Source organism: Coenobita brevimanus, chromosome 64, assembly GCF_032717465.1.
Source record: "Coenobita brevimanus isolate Jiangsu-jjx chromosome 64, ASM3271746v2, whole genome shotgun sequence".
Classification (NCBI taxonomy): domain Eukaryota; kingdom Metazoa; phylum Arthropoda; class Malacostraca; order Decapoda; family Coenobitidae; genus Coenobita; species Coenobita brevimanus.
In genome coordinates, this window is record NC_137017.1 from 18703573 (window position 1) to 18721942 (window position 18370).

Sequence of the window (18370 nt, forward strand, 5' to 3'; positions counted from 1 at the left end):
CATGATTTTCTCAAATTGCAGTGATGTATATATTACTGTCCCATCATAATTTTTTGACGGGATAGTAATATATACATGAAAACGGCATTGTGGTGAGGATTTGTCCCTTCTCCCCTTTGGGGCTAGGATGCGAATGAATGTGTTTTGAGTGGATGAGTAAATTGGGAGTGTGTCGTCTTGTCTCGGCTACCTCCCTTTCCTTGGGGGAAGCAGCCTAGGTATATAGATAGATAGATTACTTTCCCAGTGAGAGCTTTACATATTCTTAGATATGTGATTGTAGACTGTAATAATATAGTATTCTGTTGGATTTATAACTTCTGTACAGGTATATGTAATTTTCTTAACAGGAACACTCTAGAGGGCATATGTCAGTGGAAGTCTGAGAAGTTTTGTGATGAGCTGCGCATTTACCTGAAGAAGAATACCCTGTGGATGAAAGCTATGATTGCCCAGAAGAGTTCTACCTGCCCTGTTTGGCATAATGTAGGTTCACTTGCATCTTACATTACCATATTATATTATACTCAATCCTCAATTAACACAGAAAATGGTGACTGGACGAGGACCATGCTGCTCACACCCGCGTCACTCAAACAATACGTTTCCATGTACAACGGTACAATGTATTCTGACGACTTTCCAAAACTCTCACTTTTTCCCTTTCTTACCACCCTACCCCACATAAAATACCTCCTGCTTATACCTGCCATCAGTTAAAACACTGAATGAAATATAACTACTGTAATTAAGAACATTCATTGATATTAAAAATAGCATTAACAAAAACAGAAGGTGGGCTGGGTACCCGTGTGTTGTTGATGCATAGCTCCCTGGCACTCACCCCCTGCCCGTCCTCCACAATGTTGTTGTTGTCATAAAGTTTCACCTTCTCTGGAATCATGCAGCCTTCGGTAGGGACATTAGGCTGTATGCTTAGATAAAAATTTATGGGTTTCATTCTTTTAGGGGTGGAGTAAAAATGTTTGCCAACCAGAAAAATGATGCTGTTCCATCCATTTGTTCATGTAAGTTAGCATTCAGTTTCACATTCTTCATTCAGTTTTGCACTTCTTAACCTCTCCTCCATCCTTCTTTCCTTCCATCATCTCCTGTCTTTATTTTCTTCATTCTTTCCTTGTCCTTCTGCCTATGGGTGACTTTACACTCCCTCTTTTGTCTTTCTTTCCTTCATTCTTTCCTCTTCCTTCTTCCTGTGGGTGACTCTATGCAGAGTGACAAGCCAAATGGTTTCCTGTACACCAGGAAACCATTTACTATGCTGGGTGGTAACCATATAACCAAATTTTGGCCCCTGGTGGTTTAGTGGGTAATTACGGCGCTCCAATCGGATTGAGCCGGTGAAGGTTTATATCCAAGGAGTGGTTGGGGTTTGTTGTTCACGTAATGCCACTCGGGGATGAATGAGGGTGGTCACTCTCATCTTAAATATCAGGACTAACATGCCTAGCCCCAGGCTCCTACGCTCTTCATGGGGCAACGTAGGATTGGGTGATGGATGGATGGATGGATGAACACATTTCAAACTGACCAAGCATAGGGCTCCACGTAAAGCCCTGCGAGTTCTCAGTCAGCTTTGGGACAATATTATGAACTTTTACTGCTGCCAGGTTTGCATCACCAGGTTTCCCATGCACAGTCTTCTTGATCTTCTCCCGGTCCTTCCAAATCATCTAGATGGTGCTTTCATTCATGCCATGCATTTTCACCATTTCTGCCTGCTTCATTCCCTATTCTAACTCCTTTACTATCTCATACTTCTGGGCAAAATTTCTACCTGCCTGTTTCCATGCTCTAACTCCTTTATCATCTCATAGGCTACTTCTGGGCATATGTGAAGATGCGCCTCTTTGTGGGTGGCTGTGGCTGATCACGTGGCATGACTAAGAGTCAGAGTCCTCACTCAGCACACACACACACACACACACACACACACACACACACACACACACACACACACACACACACACACACATGCACGCACCTTGCTGCACAGCGCGGATAGAATTTGGTGCGATGCAAGAATGGACTGATAGCCGTATGCTCAGTCGGTCCGAAATGTGTTGGGAAGCGTGATATCGAATGAAGAATGTGGAACTAAACGCTAAATTATGGGAACATGTGGATGGAAGAGTAATTTTTTTCTGATTAACAAACATTTTCATTCCATTTTGTACCTTAAAATTGTGAAACCCATATCACTGTGGGGTAAAGTTGGCGAGATGCAAGAAAGAACTGAGCCGTATGCTCAGTTGGTCCAAAATGTGTTGGAAGCGCAAAATCGAAGGAAGAATGTGGAACTGGACGCTAACATACGAGAACACCTGGATGAAAAAGTAATTTGTTTAACTAAATTTACACTTCTGGACAGTCAAGGTTATTCTAATTTTACTTCTGACCTAATCTAACCTTACCCAACCAAGTTAACCTAAATAAACTAACCTAACCAACCAAACCTAACTACCATAACAGATAACCTAACCTACCCATACCCAACTAAGTTAACCTAATTAAACTAACCTGACCGAACTAAACAAACCTAACTAGCCCAAGTGAGGGCTGTGACTGTCCAAAACTGCAATCATACCTTTTTTCTGGTTATCAGACGTTTTCATTCCATTTTGTCCCCAAAAACTGCGAAACCCATGTGAGTGTGGGGTAGAACTCGATGATGTGGGAGAAAGGACTGATAACCTTAAGCTCAGTTGGTCCATAATGTGTTGGGAAGTACAAAATCAAACGAAGAATGTGGAACTGAATGCTACCTTACTAGAACACATGGATTGATTTTTTTTTTTTTTTTATAGCAAACATTTTCATTCTATTTTGTCCCCTAAAATTGTGAAACCCATATGAATGTGGGGTAGAACTTGGTGAGGCACGAGAAAGGACAGACAGCTGTATGCTTAGTAAGTCCGAAATGTGTTGGGAAGCGTGAAATTGAACAAAGAATGTGGAACTGAATGCAAATTTACAAGAACACATGGATGAAAGTAATTTTTTTCTGATTAACATACATTTTCGTTCCATTTTGTCCCCTAAAATTGCGAAACCCATTAATTTTCGTCTAACCATGTGTCCTTGAGTGTGCCTAGGACAGGTACCCGGATGTAAGCTGGCCAGTGATGGTGAGTCTGGCTGGTGCCATCACCGCATGCAACTTTCAGGTTTTGTTATCAGGCCATTTCACTTCCGGCATGAGCTTAAGTTTTTCCGTGTGCTGATATAACCTATTGCATTATGCTGAGCACATTAGAAAAAAAAAACGTGTTACTCAAGGATTAAGTGTACCTTTTTTATGTGTTGTAATCCCCCACAGTATCAGATTATTTAGGGAAATATCCATTCTCATAAAGGCTTAAATCACTGTAATGGAGATTTACTAAATATAAAATACTGTATCTTGATATAGTTTATGAATTACAGTAAGCCCTGTAAGACCCGGACGCCCAAGTCCTAGACACCCCAAGTTCCAGACATTTTGGGCTCGGGTCCTTGGACACCAAAAAAAAAAAAGCCAATATGTGTTCATCCCTACTTTAAATTTGCGGCACAGTGACAAACAGCTGTGTTTTCGCACGTAGTAGAGCACCCCCCTGCTTCCTCCCCTCCCCAGAGTCCGCCTAACTACCATCATGACTCGTCGCCATGTTTGCCTCACGTGCTCGTTTTTGTGAATAAACAGTGAATAAACTGCAATACTTTTGCCACTAGACCACATGGGAATTTTACAGTGTTGTGCAATGTTAAGTAACTAGAATTCAGAGTGCAAAGGATTAAGTGGAGAGTGCAAATTGGCATGTTGCAACTGGCATGGCGCAAGTAAGAACAATGTGCAGTGTTAAACAATTATAATTCATAGTGCAAAGGAGTAAGTGCAGCACAACACTGGATTACTGTACGTGCTTCAAGAGCATTTTCACCACTGTCAGAGCCTTAGAGAAGGTGGGTTAAATCTCGTAACGGCCACAGACGTGTTGTAAGTACCCTGTACTCTGCTAAATATTTTCCACATTCACTTCTAATTCCTCATTCCCTGGTTCCTTTTCATTTATTTTATGGTTTCTGTCCCTTATTTGTGTGACTAGGGTCTTAAATAGATGCTGTGCACGTCCAGTTGGGAGTTGTTTAGGGTGGTTTTCAGAGTTACGCTGGGTCAGGATCCATAAGTACCTGTCCAGGAGGCATTTTCCCAAGTCTCAGTCAAACCCAAGTTCCGGACATACCTTTGGCTCTATTACGTTGGGTCTTGGAGGGATTACTGTACTGTACAATCCATGGGGAGTGCTGACAAGGAGCCTACAATTGGTGACTCTCTGCTCCCTGGGTGGGGCAGCTGTAACATCCACCTGGCAGCATGATCTCCCCATATTTTAATGCTGTAACAGATACCATTCGCTGATCCGATATATTGCCGATTTTTGCATTTTTTTCTGATACCAAACCAATGCAAAGTTTTACTGTCGAGATCAAGATATTGGATATGGATGGAAGAAAGATTAATATGAATTTTATTTCAAGATTTCCTTCGTTGTTTGGCCTGTTTCTGTGTGAAAGAATGTTGTTACCAAGACATTGCTCAGGAGCCCAGTAAAGAACTGTCCTACTGAAAACCATTATGGGTTCAGAAAAATGAGTGGGTAAGAGGGAAAGGAGAACAAAGAAAAAAAAATCAAGGTCAAAAGCAATGAGTTGAGAATGAGGGGTACTGGGCCTACTGTACTGTCGGTTCCTAAGTGTGGTGGCTGTGTGGGTTTATGTACTGTACATAAATGGTGTACACACATGTTGTCGACATAAGCGTGAACTGCCGCATCCATTAGCTTTGCATTCTTTATTTAGTTGTAATATATACAGTCATTCTTACTGTAATCTAAATAAAGAAGTAATACATGTAAAAAGACAGAAGGCTGTTGATGGGACCAGTAAGGGAACAGTCACTCTGAGATGAGGGGATGAACACACATTGGCAACTTTGTTTATGTTCATCTTCTGCGGTGAAACAATCCTTTAGTTGACAGAAAAAAATATTGCACAAAGATTTTGCCTATGCTGCGTCATTACTACACTGGACAAGGTTTGCAACTTTGCCCTCATATCCAAAGGAAAGATTATTAAATCTAAAGATGAGTGTGAATGTATTCTGAGTGTGTGTGTGTGTGTGTGTGTGTGTGTGTGTGTGTGTGTGTGTGTGTGTGTGTGTGTGTATTTACCTAATTGAGATATACAGGAAATGAGCTATGCTCGTGGGGTCCCGTCTCTGTTTCTGAATAAGTCAAATTTAGCTTTAAACTCGTTTACATTTTTAGACTGGACGATCTCTTTGTCCAGACTTGTGTGTGTATTTACCTATTTGTAGTATACTATACAGGAATTGAGTGATGCTTGTGTTGTCCTGTCTCCATATCCACATTTATCTAGTCTACCTTTACACACATGAATGTTTTTCTCCTGCACCACCTTTTCGTCTAAGTCGTTCCAAATACTTATGTGTTTACCCAATATACGTAATTGTGATACACACAAAATATGCTATGCTCGTGGGTTCCCATCGCTGTATCTCAGTAAGTCAAATTTAGCTTTAAACTCGTTTAAGTTTTTAGACTGGACGATCTCTTTGTCCAGGCTATTCCATAAGTCTATACTTCTGTAAGGAAAGCTATATTTCTTGATGTCCTTCAAGCAGCTTGACTTTTTCAATTTCATTCCATGTCCTCTTGTTGCTCTCTTATCCCATAAAAACAGATCTTCTCGGTCAGTTTTATCTACTCCCACCATGATCCTGAACACTGCAATCATGTCTCCCCTCTTTCTCCTTTCCTCTAAGGAAGGCAAATCCAGCTTTTCCAGCCTCTCTCTGTATGACAGATCTGCCAGATTGGGGACCATCTTGGTTGCTGTTCTTTGTATTCTCTCAATCTTGTTTATATCTTTCTTTTTGTATGGGGACCACACTACTGCTGCATATACTAACCTGGGGCGGATCATGGCCACTCAATTTTTTCAAAATCTCCTCGTCCATATAATGAAATGCTACTCTTATGTTAGTCAAGAGTTTATAAGTCTCTCTAACTATCTTGTTAATGTGCTTTTCACGTGACAAAATATCTTGGACCAGCACTCCCAAATCTTTCTCTTCTCTCATTTTTGTGATTAATTCATTACCCAACAAATACATTTCTTTACGTTAAATTTCATTTCCCACATCCGGCTCCAATCATGTATCCTATCCAGATCTTCCTGCAGCATTTTACAATCCTCCTCAACCTCTACCTTCCTCAAGATCTTTACATCATCAGCAAACAGACTTGCATAACTGTTCACTTCATCTACCATATCATTTACGTAAATCAGGAACATTACTGTCGCCAACACCGAGCCTTGAGGGACTCCACTTGTTACTGCCCTCCATCCAGACATCCTATCCTTTATTACTGTCCTCATTTGTCTGAGCAGTGGAAATGAGTTACTTGAGAGGAGCATGTGGAGTGACGTGGAGGGACAGGTTGACGAATGAAGAAGTGAAGGAACGTTGTGGGGTAGATGTGGATGTGGTTGAGAAGATTAGGAGAAATACACTGAGGTGGTTTGGACATGTGGAGAGAATGGAGAATGAAAGACTGACTAAGAGGGTGTATGTAGGTGAGGTGGAGGGAGGGAGAGGGAGGGGTAGACCGAGGATGAGGTGGAGGGATGGAGTTGAGAGGTATATGAGGGAGGGGGGGTGAGTTGGGGGGAGGGTAGTCAAATGGTGGGTGACAGAGTGGCTTGGAGGCGTTTTGTCTGCGGCCACCCTTTGCGGGATTAGGGCTTCGGGCTATAGATAGATAGATAGATAGATTTGTGTGTCTCTCAAAAAGTCTCTCATCCATTCCATGTGTGTGTTCTTACCCAATTGTATCTTTACAGGAATGAGTCAAGCTCGTACTGTCCCGTGTCTTAAACCATATTTATCGTACATATCCTTAAATTTGTGAATTGTTTTGGCACACACTATTTCATTCGGTAGTGCATTCCATTGATCAATTGCTCTGTTTGGGAAACTGAATTTCCTTATGTCTTTATCACCTCTCTTCTTATGCAGTTTTTTGCAGTGTCCTCTTGCTGATGCTTCTCCATATGTTAAGTAATCATTTATGTCTATTTTCTCCTTTCCTGATATGCACTTATATAGCATTATCATGTCACCTCTTTTCCTTCTCTCCTGTAGTGTTGGTAGATTCAGTTTATTTAGTCTTTCTTCGTAGCTTAGGTCCCTTAACCCCTACACCGCGGGCTTGTTTACCAATGACTTGCGTGTGCCGTGGGGTTATTTGGGCTCCGACAGACTCTCAAAAAATATTTGCCAAAAATCAGTTATTAGTCCTAGAATAATAAAATTACATATGCTTATGGCACATACCTTCAGCTTTCTCCTGGAATGATTGTTGAGCCTTCGTCGGTTACCGTAGGACTTGTGGAGACCTCTGAAGTAGGGTAACGAAGTCTCCACTTTACACTTCCCGACAACCCGTAATATGATTACCACAGCCAGATACAAACACTATAAACACTATTCTACAATTTTCAAGTAGTTTGGGATCCATACTCAAAAAAAAAAACACTGTGAAAGCAATGGAAATTACGAGCGCGTCTGATCGTCGCACTGGCACTAGTTCGCTTTTGTTACTCTGTCATTTATTATTCATAAAACCCCTCACACTTTATATTTCTATTACTATATAACACTTATATATATCTACAGTCTTTATCCATAAGTTTCCTTCAGTAGTATTAGTTTATTGTCACTGTAGGGATTCAATTTCTTTCAGTAAAATATGTAGCATTCACTTTCTCGTCCTGTATACTGGCATTGAGAGTGCATGTCACTTTCATCTTCACTCTCATAACTCATAGCATTCAGACATGCTAGAGTGAAACTTTCACTTTCATTACTCCTAGGGTATATACTCGTATTCTTATTATACTACTCATGTACATTTCTGTTTACGTTCTCTATTTTATTTACGTTATTTACATTTCTATTTTATTTACACTGTGTTGTTCACTGTCACTTGAAATAACTTATAAAACTATTTTCCATTGTTCACGTATATTTACATTCATTACTTTCACTTGCTGTTTACACATTATTTACACATTATTTACAATTCCACTTGCACTGTTTTACTCAATAGAAAGATCGTAGTCACTCTTTTATCAATTGTCAGCCCTTTACCTCTTTCCACACGAGGTTTAGTAGGGGGTAAAGGTCACAGAGCCATTTGCATGGGGGTGAAAAAAGGCCTTGAAGTCAGCAAGAAGAAACATACGTCCCCTCACTTCGGAAGATGAGAGTAAACTGATAACGCAGAGCTAGCCTGGAGGCCTGTTTAGGGGTTATTCAGAGTTACCAATATTACTTCTTGAAACAGCAAAGTCTAGCACTGATATGATTGGCAGGAAATCTAGACAATACATTATAAATTTGGTAGTTCCAGGTGAATGTAAATATCACTTAGGCTTCTCCCTTCCCTCCTTACATGTATATTTATTACGAAAATAGATTAGAGGCCTACTTAGGAGATATATAATCAGAGCTACCAATGTTAAATCTTGAAACAGCTTTGTGTAGCACTGATATGATTGGCAGGAAATCTAGACAATACATTATAAATTAGGTAGTTCCAGGTGAATGTAAATATCACTTAGGCTTCTCCCTTCCCTCCTTACATGTATATTTATTACGAAAATAGATTATACGGCATATTTCAAGGGGAAAAAAACAGCGAAAATTAGCGAACGAGTGCACGTGAGGTGTTGTCAGGTGATAATTAACCAATTCCAGGTGTATGGCACTCTCACTTACCTTATTTCTTTCTTGTATATATTATTTGGTATAAGAATACGACATAGGGCTTATTTCAATGGATGAAATCAGTGAAAAATTCCAGGGAAGATTTACTTAGCGTAGCATGGCCGGGCAGGCGAGAGGATAGGGTAATGGAGGGGGGGTAGGGAGGGGAGTCAAGAACGGGGAGAAATAGCTAAATTGTCAACAATGGATGGGAGTACAGATGAGATTAGGAGTGCTGACTAGTGTTGGACATTGGCAGTACTGATAGATGATACAAGCCCCCACTTGGAAGCCCGGGTGAATTCAAAATAATACAGAATCACAAAAGCGACGCCCCGCGGTATGATCCCTTGCTCCCAAGCTTCACGAAAGTGACGCCCCGCGGTTAAGGGGTTAAGCTTGGTATCCATCTTGTAGCGGCCCTTTGAACTTTTTCAATCTTGTCTATATGCTTTTTGAGATGAGGACTCCAGACTACTGATGCATATTCCAGGGTTGGTCTAATGAATGATGTTATTATCCTTCTTAGCATGTCTTCATTTGTGTATGTGAATGCTGTTCTCATATTTGCAAGCAGTGTATACATGTTCCGTACCTTCTCGCTGATGTGGTCAGCCGGAGATAGTCTGTTATTGGTAATCACACCTAGGTCTTTCTCTCTTTCTGATGTGTATAGGATTTTATTTCCTAACTTATAATCTCAATCAGGTCTTTTTCCACTTTTACCAAACTTGATTACATGACACTTGTCCACATTGAATTCCATTTGCCATGTACTACTCCATTCATGAAGTTTATTTAATTCTTCTTGTAGCTCCCTACAAGAGTCTGTGTTAGTAATTCTCCTTTGTATTTTTGCATCATCTGCAAACATACTCAGATAGCTCTCATTTCCAGTGTTACTGTTTATATCATTTATATACACTAAAAACATGATTGGTGCCAGCACCGAACCCTGTGGTACTCCACTAGTCACTTCTTTCCATGATGAGTAGTTTCCTCTTAGTACTGTCCTCATTTCTCTTTTTATGAGAAAGTCTTGCATGCAACAAAACAGTTTGCCTCGAATTCCTCCTTGATGGTACAGTTTCCATAAAAGTCTTTGGTGTGGTACTGTGTCGAAAGCCTTCTTGAAATCTAAATAGATTCTGTCCACCCATCCTTCCCTTTCCTGTATTGTGTTTGTTACTTTGTCATAGTAGCTCAACAGATTAGTAACACATGATTTTCCGTTTCTGAAACCAAATTGTCTTTCTGTTATCATACTGTGTTCTTCTAGATGATTTACCCAAGCTTTTCTTATAAGTTTTTCTAATACCTTGCTTACAACACTGGTTAGTGATACTGGTCGGTAGTTGAGAGGATTTTGTCTCTTTCCTTTCTTGAATAAGGGGACTATATTTGCTTTTTTCCAAATATCAGGTAGTTTCGCTTGACTCAAGGATTTCTTGAAAATTAAAAATAATGGTTTACTTAACTCCTTTGGACATTCTCGTAATACCCAACACGAAATTTCATCAGGACCACTTGCTTTTCCTCTGTCTAATCTACTTAACTCCTCCTGTATTACTTTTTCTGCTGTTTGTATATCTGGTAGTATGTGTGGACATGCTTGTTCCACACAGTCCCTCTCAAAATTTTTTTCTTCTGTAAAAACTAATTGGAAATTCTTATTTAGTGCTTCACAAATATCTTTCTCTTGTGTATAGGTGATTCCCTCATCCGTAATGGATTGTATTATATCTTTTACTTTGGTTTTGCTTCTGATATAGCTGTAAAACAGCTTTGGTTGATCACTACTTTTATTTATTATATCCTCCTCAAACTGTTTTAGGGCTTTCCTCCTTATTCTTGTATAGTCGTTTCTTGCCTTTTTGTAATTATTATATGCCCTTTCACTATTGTGTCTTCTGTATCTATTCCACAACAAACCTCTTCTTTCTTTTGATTTTTTACATTCTGTATTGAACCATTTCTGTATTTTCTTATCTGCTTCTTTGTGCTGTGGGATGTACTTCTGGACTCCTATTTCATAAAATTCACAAAATTTTTTATATACAGCATTTAAATCTTGTCCTCTAAGCTCATTTTCCCAATCAACTTCTAAGAAATACTTCTTTAGGTCTTGATAATTTCCCTTTTTATAGTTTAGGCTCTTTTTGTAACTGTCATTGCTGTTTACTATGTAATATGCTATCCTGAAGTTATAATTTAGTACTGCATGATCACTTTTGCCGATTGGAGGGTGATATATTAAACTGTCAATGTCATTTTCTTGCCTAGTAAATATTAGATCTAGCACTGAAGGTACATCAAGTCCTCTTTTTCTGGTGGTTTCCCTCACATGTTGTGTTAAGAAAAACTCTTGTACGAGATTCAGGAGCTTTTGGTCCCAACAGCTTTCTTGGCTATTTATATCTAGAGTATTCCAATTTATATTTGTATTGAAGTCCCCAGTTAGTATAATTCTTTCCGATTTCTCTTCCATTTTATGTAGCAATGATCTTATACTCTGAATTGTACTCTCTGCCAGGTCCTCATATTCGTCTCTTTCCCATGTGTTTGATCTGGGTGGCATGTACAAATTGGCTACAATTACTTTACCTTCAGATGTGTTGATCTCTGCTGCAATCAGTTCTACCTGTGATGGTATATCTAGGTTTATTTCCTTGACTTTTAGACTTTTCTTAGTTAATATTATAATTCCTCCTCCTTTTTTTAAATTTCTGTCTCTTCTCCATATATTGTATTCCTCTAAGTTTAGGATGTCATTGGATATCCTTGGTGTTAATTTTGTTTCAGTTAGGCATATTATTTGTGGTTCATTTTCTCTGACATAATCATTCATATCTAGTAATTTAGATACCATTCCATCCACATTTGAGTACATCAACTTTATCATCTTGTTTATATACTTGTCATGACATGGTTCTACTACCTTCCTCCTTTTTCTTCCATCCTGTTTGTGTACCACTTTCGTACCTGCAATCCTATTACTTGGTAAAAAAATTTTTCTTCTCCTCTTCTGATCTTCCCTCATTTTTTGTTTTTGCTTCCTCCCTTTTCTCTTTCAGTAATTCCAGTTCCTCTTGTGTTAGGCATCGTTTTATCCATACATTTTTGAACTCCTCTTTTTCCATAAGATTCTTTGCATTTTTTAGTATCTCTTCCACAGTGTTTACACTCAGGAAAGTCACCTTTAGAGGTCTTGTCTTGCTTTTCTCGTATTTCCCTAACCTTTTGTGTTCCTCTATGTCTTTACTACAGATTTCCTCTGATACTTCTTTCAGTAAGCTCATTACATTTGCCATATCCTTTTTGTCTCTAGTGATCTTGTTTTTAACTTCTTCCTCTTCTATACCAGTGATTACTATTGATATATTTATCTCTACTGAATCTCTGACTAACTTTGGATTGTTTTGGATTATTCTTTTCACTTCCTTTTTAATGCTTTTTTCCTCCACCCTTGTTTCTAAGGTTTTCTTTACTTTCACCATTTCAGCATACGTGGTTTCTACATCATTTTTGTAGCTTTGCACAGCTTCATTCACCTGTGTTATCTTCTCCTCAGTATCACTGCTCTGGTGTATGTGTGTGTGTGTGTGTGTGTGTGTGTGTGTGTGTGTGTATGGATGAACGTGTCTAAGCTACTAGTGCTTGTGTACATAAATGATACTTAGCTTCAAGTGTAAATACAGAACAAATATTTAGCATGACAGGAAACACTGTGACCAAAAAATGTTACTCACTTAAAACAGAGAACCTTCAGTGCTTACTGGTAGCTTTTCATGAGGAATAAAGATATACTGTACTTGACAGAATAACTACTTTATCTTAAAATCTAGAAAAGCATGACATTTTTAGCATTACAGTTTTAGTGTGTGTGAAAGCCTGATGAATGGGAATAGACAGAGCAGAGCACCTGTAAACATGATTGGTTTTAGGGGTGTGCAGAGAAGGAATGCTATCTATCTATCTATCTATCTATAGCCCGACGCCCTAATCCCGCAAAGGGTGGCCGCAGACAAAACGCCTCCAAGTCACTCTGTCACCCACCATTTGACTCCCCTCCCCCCAACTCACCCCCCCCTCCCTCATATACCTCTCAACTCCATCCCTCCACCTCATCCTCGGTCTGCCCCTCCCTCTCCCTCCCTCCACCTCACCTACATACACCCTCTTAGTCAGTCTTTCATTCTCCATTCTCTCCACATGTCCAAACCACCTCAGTGTATTTCTCCTAATCTTTTCAACCACATCCACATCTACCCTACAACGTTCCTTCACTTCTTCATTCGTCAACCTGTCCCTCCACGTCACTCCACATGCTCCTCTCAAGTAACTCATTTCCACTGCTCTCACTCTTGACTTGTTCCCCTCTTGCAAGGTCCACGCCTCGCTTCCATATGTCAGGGTAGGGATCACAATACCATCATGCAGTGACTTCTTAACTTCCATACTCACCTCCCTATTTCTCATCACTGCTTTCAGTGTACCAACAACCTTTCTTCCCTGCTGTACCCTTTCACGTACTTCATCCCCCAAAGTTCCATCCTCACTCATCACACTACCCAAGTACTTGAATGCAATGCCAGGAAACATGACACTTGCGCAGGTGAAGAGCGCTGTGAAGCAGCTGAAAAAAGGGAAAGCAGCTGGGGTTGATGAGGTGTGCAGAGATGATTAAGTGTAGTGGAGAGAGTGTAATGAAGTGCTTGTTGGAGATATGTAAGAAGGCATGGATAAGTGAAGCTGTGCCTGCAGAGTGGAAAAAGGCTGTGATTGTACCCCTGTACAAAAATAAAGGTGAGTGAAGTGAGTTGAGAAATAATCGTGGCATAAATTTATTGAGAATGGTACGGAAGGTATATGGAAGAATTATTGTAGTGATAATAAGATAGATATCAGAAGGCCTAGTGAGTGATGAACAGGGTGGCTTTAGGAGTGGCAGAGGATGTGTGGATCAAATATTTGCAGAGACAGACAGTGGAGAAGGCTTGCGAGAAGGACTATAAGGTGTTTATGGCATTCATGGATCTGGAAAATGCATATGACAAAGTAGACAGAGAAGGACTGTGGAAGGTTTTGCGCATGTATTGTGTAGATGGTAAGCTGCTAGGTGCCGTCAAAATTTTTTTTATGATGGTAGAGAAGCATGTGTAAGGCTAAATGAGCATCTAAGTGAATGGTTCACGATTGATGTGGGTGTGTGACAAGGTTGTGTAATGTCCCCATGGTTGTTCAATATATGTAGGGGTGATGAGAGAAGTAAAAACACGAGTAATGGAGAAAGGGATGGCGTTAGTAATGAATGGTGATGGATGGAATATCTAAAATTTGTTGTATGCTGATGTTGCAGTACTACTTGCAAATACTGGACATGAACTTGGCAGACTAGTGGAGAGTTTTGCTGATGTCTGTGAGGGTCATTCCTTGAGAGTAAACATAGAAAAGTGTAAAGTGATGGTTATTGAGAGAGGTGACTCCCAGTGTGATGTTACAGTGAATAGAAGAGACTGGAATTGATGAGAGAGTTTGAATACATTGGGTACAGTGATAGAGAAGAGAGGAAAATGTGCAAAAGATGTGGAAAGTTGAGTGACACAAGGAACGAAAGTAGCTGGTGCAGTGAAGGCCTTGATAAGAAACAGAGGCTTGAGTGTTGCAGCCACACAAGCCTTACATGAAGGAGTGTTAATGCCAACTTTAACATATGGCTGTGAAATTGTGGTGTGGCATGCAAATCAGAAGTCAGGAGTGAGAGCAGTGGAGATGGGACTGCGGAGGAATGTACAGTTATGTTGAGTATAGAGAGTGGATAGGATACAAAATAATGTGATTCTTGAAAGTGAGGAAAAGTCTGTGGATACCAGAATCTAAGAGAGTGTACTGAGATGGTACGGTCATGTGGAGAGAATGGATAACAATAAAGTGGTGAAAAGGGTATATCTGAACGAATCTGAAGGAAGCAGGAGGCGAGTTAGGCCATGGAGAAGGTGGAGGGATATGGTGGATGGTTGTGTGAGGAAGAGATATGGAAGTCGGTGAGGCTAGGGGACTGACAAGAGATCGAGCTGGCTGGATGAATATTGTGAGAAGAAGTGCATGATCAGGAATTTGGCACCCTTTTTTAACATGACAGCATCTGGATTGACTCTATTGGATACGTGTATGTGAAGCTACAGAACATGGTGTATGTTTTTGGTGTATTATATAGGGCCAGGATTCCTGGGGCTTGAATGGTGAGTGAATGGAAGTGTGGCCCATTGGAGTGGGCAAATTTGGGCTGTCTGGACATTGCAACTCCTCACCCTGCCCTAGGGTGGGAAAGGAGGTCCGGGTGATGATGATGATGATGATGTAATGTGAGACATTACAGTTCACTGTACCACCTGTGGTAGTGTTTAAAAGTTAAAATTCTATGCAATTACTGTTTGTGTAATGATTGATTGTTATGTACTTTTATGGAAGCACAAAAATTATATATATATTTTTTTTTTTTTTTTTTTATGTGTCCGACTCTGGGCATAGGCTTCACAGCCTGCTCCCGAGGCCCAGCAGTCCTCCTACATACCATACACCTCTACATGTCACCACTTCGGCGCTAACACCCACCGTCCATATTGAATACATGCTAGGGCTGTCTCATACAGGACTGGTGTATTGGTATTAGCGGGGGTATTTTTACGACATGTCGGCGGGTCTTCTGGTAGATCAGTAAAGCCTGATTTAATGAAATTCAAATCCTTAAACTGTTCCCTGCCCCAGCCAGGATTCGAACCTGGGTCCGTTAGGACTGCAGGCCACCTCTCTACCGATTGAGCCACCGCCTCCCCTTTATGTTATCTATTAAATGGTTATGTTATCTATTAAATGGCCATTGACAAAGACGTTACTTGTACTCACCATCCATCCATCCATCCATCATCCAGTCCAATGTCACCCCATGAGGAGCGTAGGAACCCGGGGCAAGGCAAGTTGGTCCTGACATTTAAATTGAGAGTGACCAGCTTCACTCATCCCTGAGTGGCATTATGTGAGCAACAAACCCCAACCATCCCTTGGATTTAAACTACACAGGGTCAATCCGATTGGAGCACCTTAATTACCCACTCACTTTTAAGTATTAATATGTCTTAAAAAATGAAATATAAATGCATAGTGTAGGATAGTGGTAGTAGTAGTTGTTCCCTAGGCAGTCTGGCCAAGCAGCCCCGAGTCCCTAAGGAAGGCCATGGCCAAGACTGGGCTTTCCCACAGAGCTCTCAAGGAGTGTATGTTGTGTTGTTGGCACAGGCGATTGTGTGCAATGCAGTCTTCCATACTGTGCTTAATAGTATGGGGTGCTATGTTGCATCCTGGACAGGCATCAGTGACGGAATCATCTAGGCTCATCTGATAACTCAAGAGGGCTGGATGATGCCCACAGCTCAGACTGGCCAGGTGAACCCTGTCCTCATGAGGAAGGTAGAATTCAGAAGGGTGGATATCAGCAGGCCATGTATGCAGCTGTGTGTGGTCTTTGAGTGACTGAATGGGGCGGTGAGTGATTTAAGCATGGATATGCTTCTTGAAGCTGGTTTGAGGAGGGTGAGGGGGGGAAAAATGACTGTGTGTGTGTGTGTGTGATATCATGTGCTGGGTGTTGTTTTGATGTCCCTTGGTGTGTGTAGATGTTCTGCGATGTAGTGTAGTGGATGGTGTGGGTTTGTGGAGGCTGCAACAGGAATTTGTGTGCCTCTCATGTGTAGATGATCCTTGACTTTGAGGACTTTGGTCTTGGTGTAGGTGCTCTGAAGGTGTAGTGGCTGTGCAGCCTGTGATTATTTTTTGGCCTTGTTCTGTATGGTCTGTAGGATATTGTAGTGTGTTTTAGTGAGGTTAGAAGCCCAAGCAGGGCTTGCATAATTCATCTATGAATAGTAGTAGGTGGGGTCATTCACCATCCACTGACTCGTTGTAGTGCTGCTCTCAGGTGACTGCCGTTTCCTCTCTTCCTTCCCTCATTTTCCTTTCGTCCTCTTCTGTCTTTTTTCCTTCATTCTTTCCTCTTTCTTATGCCTGCGGGTGACTCTACACTCCCTCTTCTGTCTTTATTTCATTCATTCTTTCCTCTTCCTTCTGCTTGTGGGGGACTGTACACTGAGTGACAAGCCAAATGGTTTCCTGTACACCAGAAAACCATTTACTATGTTGGGTGGTGATCATATAACCAAATTATGGCAGCTGGTCTAGTGGGTAATTAAGGCACTCCAGTCAGATTGAGCCTATGCAGGTTTATAGCCAAGGAATAGTTGGGGTTTACTGCTCATGTAATCCCACTCAGGGATGATTGTGGTTTAATGGCAGGACCAACTTGCCTAGCCCTGGGCTCCTACGCTCCTCGTGGGGCAACAGAGAATTAGGTGATGATGTTGGAACTTTGTAACCATCATTTATATATATGTAACTCTTTAGTCTTGTAATATTTAAGTCTTGAGTTTTGGTTAATGTTATTTTGGTAATCGAAGAGCAGGAGGAGTTAAAGATGAATACAGGAGTTGATCTTGATTTATTATCTTCAAAGAAAGTCTTGAGTTGAGCAGCGTGTGTATTACACAGGGACTTAATTCACTAAGTCTAGTCGGACCCCTCTTCTTGTTTGATCTCTCCACTACCTGCCGTTTCTATGGCTAGCCCCGTTCTGAGCTCTGATTCCTACATTCTTGTTTAGCAGGGGTCATGTCATGTGGGCTATACTGTTGTGAAGCTTCTAGAACACTGTATGTCTGTGTGTATGTACAGCTTCCTGTGCACGACCAGCATTCCTTCACTTTAAGAGTTGCAAGCTAATTACCTTTTGCTTGATTCTCGCTGATACACTACCTATCTCACACCCTGGCTTGGTGCTTCTATCTATCTATCCATCTGTCTATCTATGTGTGAGTTGTATTATAAAATGGAGTCCTGACATCGCTCGGTCACACGAACTGGTGGTCCTCCGACAGCAGTCATCATTGACATATGCTAATCTGTTAATACATAACATTGATTATGATCGCATAGATATAATATTCATGTTATTATTGCAATGATCCAGTAATATTACATTTTAAACAAGTTGTATACATAATTGAACAGATACAATATGGTTAAGTTGGTTATTGTATGACATTTTGTAAGATGTGTGGGGTTTCTGTGCTATGTCTGTCCCCCTTTGTTATTACTGAAGATGACAAAACAATAAGTTTCAAAGCAAGCCTGAGGACAGTAAATCACCCATGGGGATGAGGGTGGGTTCATGGAATGTGGGAAGTTTGAGGGGAAGAGCGGGGGAAGTCGTTGAGGCATTCAGTAGGAGGTGGGTGGATGTGGCGTGTTTGCAGGAAGTCTGGTACAGGGGTGGATCAGCCAGAAAGATTGTTGGGAAGGACTGTTGCTATAAGTTGTTTTGGCAGGGGGGGACAGACTGATATGGAGGTGTTGGTGTGATGGTTGCAGAGAAATGGGTGGAATATGTTATGAATGTTTTGA

General features: G+C 40.8%; 1 protein-coding gene across 1 annotated transcript in view; it reads left to right on the forward strand.

Annotated features, from left to right (window-relative positions):
- The window catches only part of lama (phospholipase B domain containing lamina ancestor), a 242324-nt gene that overhangs the window by 31606 nt on the left and 192348 nt on the right, over positions 1-18370 (forward strand). The window contains exon 3 of the mRNA XM_080276085.1: positions 351-486. Coding sequence (XP_080132211.1) covers positions 351-486 — 136 coding nt within the window. The remainder of the gene's footprint in view (positions 1-350; positions 487-18370) is intronic.